The sequence below is a fragment of the Oenanthe melanoleuca genome, chromosome 6 (assembly GCF_029582105.1).
Source record: "Oenanthe melanoleuca isolate GR-GAL-2019-014 chromosome 6, OMel1.0, whole genome shotgun sequence".
Taxonomy (NCBI): domain Eukaryota; kingdom Metazoa; phylum Chordata; class Aves; order Passeriformes; family Muscicapidae; genus Oenanthe; species Oenanthe melanoleuca.
In genome coordinates this window covers 30,432,506-30,445,439 of record NC_079340.1, presented here as the reverse complement: position 1 = coordinate 30,445,439, position 12,934 = coordinate 30,432,506, and the positions used below count along the sequence as shown (strand labels likewise).

The window sequence follows — 12,934 nt, the reverse complement described above, 5'->3', positions numbered from 1 at the left end:
AGCTGAGATCAGTGTCCTATTGTTCTAAGCCATGCATAAAAACATGGTCAGAGACAAGGAGCTTACCATCTAAATAGATGAACTGGATAAAGGGTGGGAGACAGGAAGCTTCTATTATTCTCATTTCATAGCTGGAGAGCTTGGACACAGACAAATTAAGTGCCTTTCCCAGGAAAGCCAATGGAAAAGGGCAGAAATCATGGAATGTCCAGGATCTCAGTGTAATACCCTGCTCAGAACACCCCACATTTCCTGTTTAAACATAGCTTGCAAAACTGTAATGAAAACAACAAATATTTGTTTGGAATATTTTCCTTAAGACACACAAAATGAGAGGAGCAGCAGAAAGGTTACATGGCTACAAGGCATAACAATCCAAGGGGAGTGTTGATACTCAAATGCCATTACAAGACATTGACACAGCAGCAGTGAAGATAAGACTTTTTTTCTCAACTGCTTGGCCTTACTGCCAAAAGAAGTATTTCCTAGAATATCCAGCTGTTCATAATGAAGAGAAAGATCAAAAATTGATAGACAAAAGCAATTAATTTGCCCCCTTCTCTAGCTTAACCAAAATGAGTTTTTTTTGTTTGGTAAACACCCAGTAAAACTATCCCTTGATGGCCCAAGAAATGCAGCCCCCCCCTTCCCATACACATTTTGCTGCCAAAGAACTTGGTAGCCCATCTGCTTCACACTTTTATGGATAATTATTGGATCTATTTGCATTAAAATAATTAATTGTTATCTCAATTTTTCAGTTTAGCAGCATCTTGAATTAATACCTGGTGAGAACTAGTGATGGAAGGCTCTCTGTTGTAGCTTTTAATTTAGGATAGGGTTGTTTTAATATGAAATGACTTTTCCCCAAGACACTGAAAAATCTATAGAGCAATTTTGTCTGAAAGTTTTTGTCTATGAATTTTTTTTTTTGAAACCTTTTTATCTTTGCTTTCAGAAGTGGGTTCCTATGATTTGCTCTTTGGTACTCTAAAAAAAAAGGTTGAAGCTGCCCAGAAAGAGAACCATAAACACTTCGGAAACCAGGTAAATATTTTAGCTGCCAAAGTTTGGGTTTAGATACTTAGCTTTGGAAAAGCTTTAAGGAAAAAAAAAAGATTTAAAATAAAAATAAAGTTTAGACAAGCATTTAATCATATCTAGCATGGGCAGGAGAAAGTTTTGGATGGGACAGCTGACAGGGAAGCATTCTTGATTCCCCCTGTCTTTCATGGAGAAAACTGTCGGTGATGTGTGTGGTTGAATTTAGATCTAGAAGGTTTCTCTCCATAGACCTCCAAGACTTTAAAGTGTGGGCTTTCATTTTCTTCCACTTTTTTCCTACTTTAACTTGTTGTATTTGATTCTAATTCTCATCAGATGGAGCTGTGGCATGTGAGCAGGTCCTGCACCTGGAGAGTAGATGAGTGCTGCAGAACTTTCTCCCCCGGGTACCCGTGCCTCCCTTGCCATCTGTCTGCACCGTGCCGGGAGCTGGGGCTGCTCCTGGCCGGAATTCCTCGGAGGAGCCGGCTCCCGTGGAGCCCTGGCTGCCCCGGTATCTGCAGCACTTGAAAGAAATGTCAGAGAGTCTGCAAGGAGCAGAACTGAGCGCGCTCGGGAGCTCTGCGCTGCGCTTGTTGCCGAGGTGACTTTCCCGCATCACTCGGGGGCACTGGTGCCCATCTCACCCCATCTCTGTCACCTGCTGAACCTCCTGCCTCCATCCCTTCCAGCCGGGCTGCCGTGGATGAGCTGGGCTGTGCTGGGTCCAGGCACACCTCCACCTTACCCCGCCAGGTAAAAGAGATGCTGGGCAGGAATGAATCCATCTCCTCACCCCTGCGTGCCCCCGGCTGGGGATTTGGCCGAGCCCAGCGGTTTTTGGGACCCTGCCCCTGTTGAACATTAACTGTGTCCCTGCCTGCGTCGACCGGAGCTCGGCTGACAGCAGCGACAAAGAGCTGGCAGGGCTGAAAGATTCAATTTAACTTTCTTTCTCCTCCCCCGCTTCCATATGCGAGGGCACACAGCGCTGTTCCTGCTTTTGAAACTTGCGGGGCAAAGGAGCATTGGTGTCCTCATTTTCCTTCCTCCCTATTGATGTATCATTGCCAGGATGAAAAAGGACGTCTCAAGAGCTTTTGAAAAAATGGGTGACTACTCAAGACATTTTATAAAGGAGGAAGAATGGGAGAGAAAATAGGGCTCGGTAGGGGGTAGAAGGAGCCTGAATGTGTGCCTTGTCTGTCTATTCTTTCGCTTGAAACCTGGAGCTGTTGTTCCTATTTCAGTTCAAACTGTCACCTTTAGTTCATGATGGCTTTACTGCCCTTGCTCCTGAACCTCAACAGATTGGGGCTTATTTACCTATTCACACTCTGCTGTGGAACCTCATTAATAGGCTTATTAGCCACACCATTCACGTGCAGGAGGGCTCACAGAAAAGATCCCAGCCACTTTGAGAGGAGGAGGAAAAAACTGTAAAGAGATTATGCTCTCATTCAGCAGCCTAACTGCTATGAAAGGCTCCCTGGGCCCACTGAGATCTCTTGAAGCCTAAATATGATGACAGAATTGATCTCCCCCCCCACCCCTTTAATTCCAAACATGCTTCTGCTTTTCCCAGATTGAGGAGCTGGGCTGTTGTGGGCCACTTTAGGAGAATGTGGCTCGTTTAAGAGAAAAGGCTGCTATTGATAGACTGCTATCTTTTCATCCTCCAAAAGAATAAATTCTGACAAGTGCTTCCAGACCTTGGAAATAGGTGTTCTGATTTGTCATTTTTAGTGGAATGCTTCCTTTTCTTTCAGAGTATGCAAAGATATCGATGAATAGGGAAAGGTATTGCAGCTTCCTGTGCCGGACAATAATTTATGTGAGAATGTGTTAACAATGTTTTCAATGGGCGATGGACATGCCCAGTGCTGGGAAAATTGGATCTTGACTGTGACATCTCAGCTTCTCAATTAGAACACTCACATGTCTGTTACTTTAGGAACAACAACAACTACAAAAAAAAACCCAAAACAAAACAAAAATCCCAACCAAACACTCCCCCCCAAAACAACAAAAAAACCCCACCAAAACCAAACAACCCCTCCAAAAAACCCCAACCCTTAAAATCCCCCAAAACCAAAAAAACTAAACCTGTGTTTCCAATCAATTACAAATTTGTCTGACATCCTTCATGAAGATTGCAGTATGGAAGGAAAATACATGCTGGGAGGTAAGTACATATTCCACAGAAGATTTGTTTTCAAGTTTTTGGTGTCTAGGTGTGTGTAAATAGAGTTACACTATGATGTGTGGCCTCAGTCCTTGAAAATCCCCTTGATCAATATCACACACAACATATAAAATGTACAGTAGAGCTTAAATAAAGTAACATTAAATTGATCAACACTGATTAAATTTGAGGCAACCACCACTTATTGATTTTGTTGTCAGGCAGACTCTACGCAAGGGAGATTTATACAGACTCCATATTCAAACCCTTCTAGTTGATGGTACCTAAAGCAAATGTTTTATTAAGCAAGGATCAGGCTAAGCTATATGGAATTCTGAATACTCTTATTATGCAGTTTTACATCTGTGTGTCCAAACAAATGATGTTTGCATAACTTTTCGACAACTTTTCCCATTTGGGCACCACACAGAATTAAAAGTGCGCTGTCAGACCAATTCACGGGGCAGTTGGAATCAGGCTTTGAACTGAGAGGGTGATTTTTGGAGCGGGTGTTATCCAACCACCCTGTCTAGATGGAACTGGCCACAGGCCAGCCATGGCTTCTGAGCCTGAAACACTTCGGGGGAGGCCACGGATTCTGAGCCTGAAACACTTGAGGAGAGGTTGCGGGGACCGCTGCTGAGCTGGTACGGTTTTTGTGAGAGGATGCGGATGCTGCCCAGGCTCAAGCACTGCGGCGGCACTCGCCGCGCTCCCCATCTTTCCTTTCCAAAAACTCTGAGCGGAGCAGCCGTCGGGAGCTGCGCGGGGCTCCTCCCTGCAGCCCTGCGGGACGAGCTGTCCCGTTCTGCGGGCCGGAGCGGGGCTCCCCCTGCCCTCCTGCCCCTCTCCGCTGCCGCTGAGCGCCCGCGAGGCTCGGGCGGGCCGGGGGCTGCCGGCTCCGCAGCCGGAGGGCCGGGCAGGGGGAAGGGGCTCGGCGGCGATTGGCAGAGCCCGGCAGCGCCGTCCAGGAAACGGCTCGGGTTGCAGCGGGGGGAGTGACCGAGGGAGGAGGAAGGAGCCGGAGGAGTGCGCCGAGAGGGGGGAAAGGGGGGAGAGAGAAAACCCACCTCCCACCCGAGGGGGCTGTCGGCGTGACAAAGCTGCGGCGGCTCGGGGCGGGCGGCTGGATGGAGCGGAGCGGGACCCGCGGCGCGCTGCTCGGCGATGCCCGCGCGGGGGAGGAGGCAGCTGGCGCCGGGCACGGCGGGCTCGCCCCTCTGAGGCGGTAGCCGCTGCGGCCGAGCCAGGGCACGGCACGGCACGGGACGGGGCGCCGGGCCGGCTCCTGCCTCGCCTCGCCGCCCTCCTGCCTGCCCCGGGCGCGTCCCGCGGGGGATGCGCGGCGCTGCGCCGCTGCGGGCTCGCCAGCCCGCGCAGTGACCGCGGCCGCTCTGCCGCCGCTTTCGCCCCGTCCCGGCTCCCGGGAGCCGCCGCTCGGCACCGCGCCCCAGCCCGGGAGCCGCCGCTCGGAGCGGAGCCCGCCCGCCCGGCGCTCTCGCCGCAGGTAAAGGCAGCGGGCGGGCCGGGGGAAGGGGCTGGGCTGGGGCTGGGCTGGGGGTCCCGCCGCGATCTCGGCGCCGTGTGCGCGCTCCGGGGCTGTGCGGGGCACGGGGGTGCCTCGGGGATGCGAGGCTCGGGGGATCCCCCCTCCCCGTGTGTGGGGCTCCGGTGATCCCCCGTCCCTGGGGTGCGGAGCTCTGGGGATCCCCCGTCCCCGGGGATGCGGGGCTCGGGTGATCCCCCGTCCTCGGGGATGCGGGGCTCGGGTGATCCCCCGTCCCCGGGGATGCGGGGCTCGGGTGATCCCCCGTCCCCGGGGATGCGGGGCTCGGGTGATCCCCCCGTCCCCGGGGATGCGGGGCTCGGGTGATCCCCCCGTCCCCGGGGATGCGGGGCTCGGGTGATCCCCCCGTCCCCGGGGATGCGGGGCTCGGGTGATCCCCCCGTCCCCGGGGATGCGGGGCTCGGGTGATCCCCCCGTCCCCGGGGATGCGGGGCTCGGGTGATCCCCCCGTCCCCGGGGATGCGGGGCTCGGGTGATCCCCCCGTCCCCGGGGATGCGGGGCTCGGGTGATCCCCCCGTCCCCGGGGATGCGGGGCTCGGGTGATCCCCCCGTCCCCGGGGATGCGGGGCTCGGGTGATCCCCCCGTCCCCGGGGATGCGGGGCTCGGGTGATCCCCCCGTCCCCGGGGATGCGGGGCTCGGGTGATCCCCCCGTCCCCGGGGATGCGGGGCTCGGGTGATCCCCCCGTCCCCGGGGATGCGGGGCTCGGGTGATCCCCCGTCCCTGGGATTGAGGGACTCGGGGGGGGCTGTGCCCATGCGGGACTCGGTCTCTGCTCCCCGCTGGAGCCGCGGGTGGGTTTGCGGTCCCTCTGTCGCCGCTGCGGCGCCGGGGGAAGCCCGAGCAGCGCCGCTGCCGTGCCCGCATCCCGTGGGTGCGCGGCTGTCCTTGGGGATGTGCCGGCGGTGACAGCAGGACGGGCAGCGCGGGCTGAGCAAGGCGAGCTCGGTACCGGTACCGGACCCGGTTCTCCCCGCCGTGCTGCGGGGCCGCGGGGCACAACCGCCCCGTCTGACATAAGGCGGGAGAGAAGTCGTCAATGAAATATATATTTAAATGCAAAACGGCCCCTTCTAACTGGGACCCATTATGCGTTTGGTGTGAAACGCTATCAACATTTAAAACTTCATTGTCTCCTTTGTACCAAATCCCTGTAAATCTTCCACTAGCCTTTTCTCATTTTCATCTGAAAAGCCTGTTTGGGCTGAATAGACAGCAATCAGCAGCCTCTGGACTTCTCCTGCTCTCTGGAATGTCAATTAAAATGCAGATTTTTTTTCTTTTCCCCCCCCTCCCCGATCTCTTGGTGGCGAAAGACTTGAGAAAAACAGGATAGTCCTGGAAAGCAAATGAAAGAAGTTCAAACAATGAAAAAGTACTGAAGCTGCCAGCCGGTTCCCATTAGTCCTCCAGAATTAATGTTTAATAGCTGTGATGCTCAGATTTGCTGGGAGATTAAACACTGCTGAAGAGTCTTGTTAGAGATATATGTGGTTATATATTTTAATAGACAGATGTATAGTTCTGCATTTTCTATCTATACAGAATTCCTCAGTCAGTGGAATTGTGTATATAAAGCTGTTAGCCTTAAAGCTTCATTTACCTGCATTTTTCTGATGAGGCTACTGGGTTTTTAGAGCGCTTGAGGTTTCTTTGTGGAGGGAAGATCCATATTTCACTCAGATTTTGCTATTCCCTGCCTAATTGAGAAAGATGCCGAAAAGCTACAAGTGAGCAATGTATTGATTTGGTTAACATCCTCTACAAATCGTACTGTCCCTGGGGAGTGATAAACATCTTATAAACAACAATGCAAGTAGATTAGAAAGAACACTGAGCTTTGAATTTAATTAATGCCACTGCTGAACAAGTACTACTTGTTTGTGTGTGCGAGTGTGTTTAAACTGAAGTACAGCTTGGAGGAATTTGGTTGGGCTCCCAAACCAGTCTGCTTTCCCATGCTTGTCAGTTTGGCAAAGAAAATTTGGGCAGGTATGTGACGAGGTGAAAATTGACTTGATGAGCGAGTGGCAAGGAGAGCCATCAATCACTGGGGGCTGACAACTCCTCCCCAAAGTGTAGGCTGAGAAGAGAGACAGAGTTCCCTTTCAAGGGGAAAAATAAACACTACGTGTGGCTTTCACTGAGTCTGAGACTCCAGGAGGGATTATGGTATTGTAGTCAGGAAGCCAGAATTGTGGAGGCCAAAAAGCATGCTGGGGCTGTGTTCCAAACATTGAGATAGAGGTACATAATTATCCTGCACAGGAGGTCTTTCCAGGGACTCGTCCCCCAGCAACTGTGGCAATTAAACTATGAGAAGAATTTGGTTTCGCTTCATCTTCGCTGGACTCCACTTCTTCTGGGAGAGGGCAGTCCTTGAAGCCGGGTGGTAAAGAGTGGTTTGGCTCCATGGATGGGTGCAGAGCTCTGGTTTTTGCGTTCTTGCACCTTCACAAGCCAGGAGTTTGGGTTTGCTGCTGCCCTGTGGATGGAGAATCCCTTCTCTCTGCCGGCAGATGTTGAGGTGCAGGAGCCAACAAAAATCTTCAGGTGAAGTAACCTTGTGCCACACTCCAGGATTTAGGATGAGGATAGGGTCCACAGATGTGCTTTCAGTGGTGTTTAACAGTCTGAAAACTGCAGGAATGCCAGTGGAATTAAAGCTCTTGGAGTCTGAAATACATGCTGGCGTTCTGGTATGTTTTCTTTCTGCAAAACCGTGATAGGATTTTGCATTTATCAATGTAGACTTTAATCGGAGTTTACAGGATGATTTATGGAAATTGAATCAGCATTACACCCAGGCTGTTAATGAGGGGTTTCTACCCACTTTACAGCTGGATAAACTGAGCAGCAGGGCTGTGGCTGCCACACAGCGAGGTGGGCAGTGGACCTGGGTGGCTGCATCCAGGGGGATTTGCTCCAGACACAAACTGGTCCCAAAGACACAGCTCTCTTCAGCTCTACACCTGCTCTGTGCTTATTTAGAGAAGGGCTGGGCAAGCTCTTTGCAGATGTTTGTGCAGTGGTCTGGTGGTGTTTTCACTGGAAATTTAATGGTAGTTGCTAGCTTGTGGTCTGGGATGCTCGAGCCAGGCTGAAATCTCTGCAGGAGGGACAGGGCTTTGAGGTGATATCAGCAGAGCTGAAAAAAGCTTGCCCTGAAGTAGCAGGGATTCACCTGGGATACCATGTATTAATTGTTTTCCTCAAGTGACTTATTTATGTCATCCAAAACCTGTTTCTACTGACTCCAGATGTTGCTGTGAACAGAACCTGAGATAAAAAATGCCTCAACAGCATTTGTGAACTTTGTAGCAGCTAGCACAAGGCTAGTAAAAATCAGAATCAACTTTTAAATGGTTGGTTTTATAAAAGGAGGATCTGTGTCCCTGTTCCTGCATGCTGAGGTACCACACCAAATCCCAATGACAAGGAATTTGGAGAAGTTTGACTTTATCTCCAAACTCCCTTCCTTTTTGTTTTTTTTTCTTCTAATTTTCAAGTGTTGAGGGCAGGAGGGAAAAAGAGGTTTTGTGTTATTTTTTCCCCTTCCAGACAAGTGCTCTCCGAATTTCAGTTGGGTTTCATCACATCTAAGATGAATCATTGACCAGATTAGAACAATTGCTGCAGTTACTTGTTTTATCCATTTACTGAGGTTTTACCTCTTTTATTTCTGAAGCGGAAAATCAGGTCTAATTTTCTGCTTGGGCTGTTAAATCACCCTGTGAGGAGGATGCTCTTCTGACCCTCACCTGGCATCTGAGAAGGCAACAGGGTCTCCTGAAGGGAGTGCCAATTCTTTTGGTGCCACTTTTCTGTCAGATCATGCCTGGATAACCACATAACTCCATCCATTTAAATTTGTTTTATTGGGAATAAAATAACTTATTTTTTTTTTTTTTTTCCCACCTCTGAAAATATTTTTCTTAATAAGCAGTGTTGAGAGACTGAGAAAAGAAAGGTTTGTGCACACAGCTTGGCATGTGTGGATGGAAAGTGATGCTGGGCAGGTCTCCTGTGGTACTGCAATCTATACCATATTTTATACAGATTTTATTACAGATTTTAATTGCCAGTAATGTAGTGTAGCAAACCAATATCACTACAGAGACTTGAGCCTTTCACCTGTTGAGGACTCAGAGGCTTCCAAAGGACACTAAACTGAGTAAGAAGAGGGTACATCCATGGGGGAGCTGGAAGCCCTGAGCTGAAATAGTCTTACAAATTTTTCCAAGTCTAAGGAGTGTGTTTTTCAACTGTTTTTCTTGTGGAAAATTACTGAATTCCTGCAAATTCATCTGGCTGCAGAACAGCCTAGGTGAAGGAATGAAAAACAAGGCAAACTTAAATAAACCTTCAAACAATAACAAGAATATAATTTGTATAATTGTGGTAATTTTGTAGCATTACAGGTTATGTGCCTGCACATGTGTGTGCCTCTCATTTTTGAAAACCTGTATGTTTTTCTGTCAGTAAAATGTCTCTCAATATGTGCTGAGAAGTGATTTTGTGAAAACAAGGAGGACTTGGTTATGCCTCAGGTGATGATGGAAACTGCTAACAGAAGATGAAAAGTCACTCACTTTTCACATATTCTTGAAGCTGGAAAACTATTTTTCCCATCCTCCTCCTCCCCTCCCTCTCAGCTCAGCTCTGTTGGAGCTTTGTGAAGGTTTTGGGTTTGTGTTTGGAGATGTTTTTGCTGACAGTGTTCAATCTCTCTCTCTCCCCGCAGCAGCAGCCGCCGTTCCGAGGGAGGAGGCACTACCCTGGCCGAAGGCACAGCTTTCTCTCCATGCTTCTCTAGAGGTGCTCAGATGGGATTAAAGTCCACATGGAGATATGGAAATGGACCAGGAATTTACTCTAAAAAGATGGTCAGCTGGGATTTGCGTTGCCTTATCTGCCTGGTGGTGGTCACCATGGCTGGACTTTCCCTGGCTCGACCTTCGTTTAATTTAGTTGTTGAAGACACCACGGTGGAACCCGAAGGTAAATCACTCTAGAATACTTAATTGCTTAAAAGAAGTTAATTTTAAATGCTTGGACATCTGAAATAGAAGTCAACATCTTTCCATGTGCTCTGGTAAATCTGAGGCAAGTAAAGAGCAGCCCTGGAGAGTTTGTGTTTCTGGCTTTCCCTGCTCTCGCCTGGGCTGTGTTTGTACAAGCGTGCGTTTGTTTATCCTTGTGCAAGCCCGTGGTGTCAGTGATTTCACTTGGGACTGTCATCACGTTGTATAATCAAAGTGTGCAGATGAAAGTTTTCAGGAATGGGTCTTTAAGGAAACCAGCCCGTGGCACTTTGGGGCTGTTTTGCGTCGCTGTCTCGGGATGAGCGGCTGCTGCTCTTTGGGATTGTCTTAACCAGAGAAAAATGAATCTCAGTAGTTTTTGTTTGTGAGTGTTTAGTTTTGCCAGGCACTGCAGAAATGGTACTGCAGCTTTGTTGGTGCTTGTACTCAGGACAAGCTGCCCAGTTGATACCCAAGCACAATCGGTGGTGCAGTGTCTGCATCACAAGTTCTGAAGGTGGAAATAGTCAGATCTCAATAGAAGGGCTGTTTGTTACAGAAGTTTATTGCTGTGAGAGCAAAGGCCAATCTAGACATTCGTATTGAAAGAGGTGTTTTGATAAAATCTCCTATTTTGAGCCTGCTCCTGTTGGCATGTTCTTCTAGGTTCATCTGTTCCTCAAGCTTTGCAAAGTGGGTTTCTTCTCTGGAGAGCTCAAGAGGGGCTGGCTTTTTATTGTTGTGAGCTGATTGTTTTGAAGAATGATTTTACTGTGTTGTGCTGGGTCATTCCTGCTCTCTGAGCTCTGGGGGAGGAAGTGAGGCTTCTTCCATAAGGATATATGTTTTGGAGGAGTGATCACAGTTCTAATAACTCAGCTGTCAAGTTGATCTAATAGTCCACAGAGCATTTCTGACCTGGCAAGTTTGCTGCAGAGAGTTTGGCCTTGACACATTCTACTACTCATGTCCATGGATGCAGCTTTTTATTTAATAATTCTTCATGCAAAACTTATTTGTTTCTATCCACTGCCTCTAAAAATAGATGTCACCAGCTAACACATTTTTAGAATCTGCTCCAAGTACATTTTTATTGATGGCAGGGGATGAACTGTTTAGAGATGATGAGCCCTCTTCCCTAGCAAGCATTCCTGAAAAAAAATTCTCAAAGAATAGCAGTATTGTCACCTGTCAACCACAGAGGTTGTTGATAACAAAAATGTTTGGTTTTTTTTTCTCTTTTCAAGGTAACCTGATATTTAAAAAAAAAAAAAAAAAGCCCAACTCTTGTTGCCACTTACTGTATGATTTGTTAATTGAACATCTGGTGCCTTTTTGGCTTTTCAGGGGAACGACAAAATCATGAATAATTCTGGTTTCAGACTAGCTTTGTACTGAGGTCCCTAGTTTTAGGGTTAAGTCAGAAAGAATGTGATTGAAGATTGGTGAAGTGTTTTACAGGAAAAAGAGTAATAATTTTTGAACGGTGACTGATAATTTTTCAACTGTTCAGGGAAAGAAAAGCTTTTATTATTTTGGAAAGCACTGTTTGAGAATATATGCCTCTTACACACTGAACATGTAGGGGGTGGAATCTGGGTTTTATCAAAGAGTAAATTGTTAAAAAAGATTTAAAACTTCTTTCCTGGGCAGGAATGTTACTGATGTGAAACAATTTTAGATGTGAGAACCCAAATCATTACCAGAAACAAGGAAAAAAAAAAAGCAGAGAACGCTCCTAAGTTAATGGCATAATAAGAGCTTTTATGCTGCAGAATACAGAGAATTGTGTGGGATGTATATCTGAGATTTGGGACATAAAACCTCCTTTATATATTTCATTGAACCCTTTGATAAGAAAAAGCAAACCAAAACAAAACCAAGTTTTTACACAATCACCTTCTCTGGCTTCTATCACTGCCACCCACAAGCTCTCGAAGCCCAAACCAAAAAAACCCAAAACCCTTCAAAAGATCTCTTCAAAGACAAAGCAGACTTCTTTTATTAATTTAATAAATGCCAAAACATTTTGGGCACAGCTCATTTGGGGGTCAGGTGCTCTAATAATGTAAATTTTCAGTGGGGCTGCAGTCATTAGAGCTATGACATTTCATGCCAGCTGAGAAGGTCGGCAGGGCCGTGACCTTTGGTGACACTTGCTGATCTGTTCTGAGTCTTCCTTCATGGACATGCCCTGAATTGCCTCTATTTATTTATTTATTTATTTTTAATACTAGGTGCTTGGGTTGTTATTGTTTATTGCCTTAGTGACTCAGACTATTGGAAAAGCTGTACACAACATGAACAGGAATTGGGATTTGCTGCTTTGGTTCCTTCTCTCAGCTATGTGTAATTTTAGGGACATTTGCAATCATTTTCTTCAGAGTGTCTGGCTGTGTATAAAAACCACTAAAGTACATGCTTTAGTTCAAGCAGTATTGATCTAACAGGGTAATCAGCTGCATGGATATGTGCATGATGTCCTGCATTAAGGTGCTGTGTTTTTGGCTATTTTCATTCATTCTTCAGTAAATAAATATCCCTCTGTGACCATTGGATATTATTTCTGGTCCATATGAAAGTGTTTACACTGAAAATGGCATCTTGATCCATTGTGGGTGGTGATGCTGGGGCTGACAATTGTGTGTGCTCTCTGAGGATCCTGATGTGGAGGATCTCAGCTGTGCTTTATTCCCAAGCAGTGATGGCACAACCCGAGCAGACACAGCACCTGTAGGACTTCTGGGGGGACTGTCAGCTCTCAAATTCTCTCTCACATCATGAGTTTACATGCATGTTTTTTATCCTGGGAAGCAGAAAGACTTTTTCTGCTTTTAAATGTTTAGAAATGAGCCTCCCCCAGCGTGTACAAAGGCCCCATTCTCAGCCTGTGTGTGCCTTTGATGATAGCCAGCGTTTCACTGGGGCTCTGACCGCACACACGGGTTGAAGGGTTACTTTGTGAGCTGAATAATTAGTTTGGACATATATTTGATAAATAGAGAGCTCTCCCTTGACCTCCCCTTGCCCAGGCTGTGTGTTATCATCCTGCTGGGTAGCTAATTTGGGCTCTCACCCACATGCAATGCCTTGACACCGTCCTTGGAGCACCC

At 47.9% G+C, this 12,934-nt stretch overlaps 2 protein-coding genes across 6 annotated transcripts in view; one reads left to right on the top strand and one right to left on the bottom strand.

The window, feature by feature from the left end:
• Positions 1-3,685: 3,685 nt before the first annotated feature.
• LOC130255228 (basic proline-rich protein-like) lies at positions 3,686-5,815 on the bottom strand. The gene has a single exon (XM_056495656.1). The coding sequence runs from the start codon at positions 5,813-5,815 to the stop codon at positions 3,686-3,688; it is 2,130 nt and encodes a 709-aa protein (XP_056351631.1).
• FGFR2 (fibroblast growth factor receptor 2) overlaps positions 3,830-12,934 on the top strand; it is a 79,819-nt gene continuing 70,714 nt past the window's right edge. For 3 of the 5 annotated variants that reach the window (XM_056495501.1, XM_056495499.1, XM_056495498.1), the window contains exons 1-2: positions 7,008-7,350; positions 9,542-9,798. In XM_056495501.1, coding sequence (XP_056351476.1) covers positions 7,214-7,350; positions 9,542-9,798 — 394 coding nt within the window. In that variant the 5' untranslated portion in view covers positions 7,008-7,213. Of the gene's footprint in view, positions 3,877-4,271; positions 4,737-7,007; positions 7,351-9,541; positions 9,799-12,934 lie in introns of those variants that run through there. The other 2 variants (XM_056495503.1, XM_056495500.1) reach the window with 2 other exon arrangements.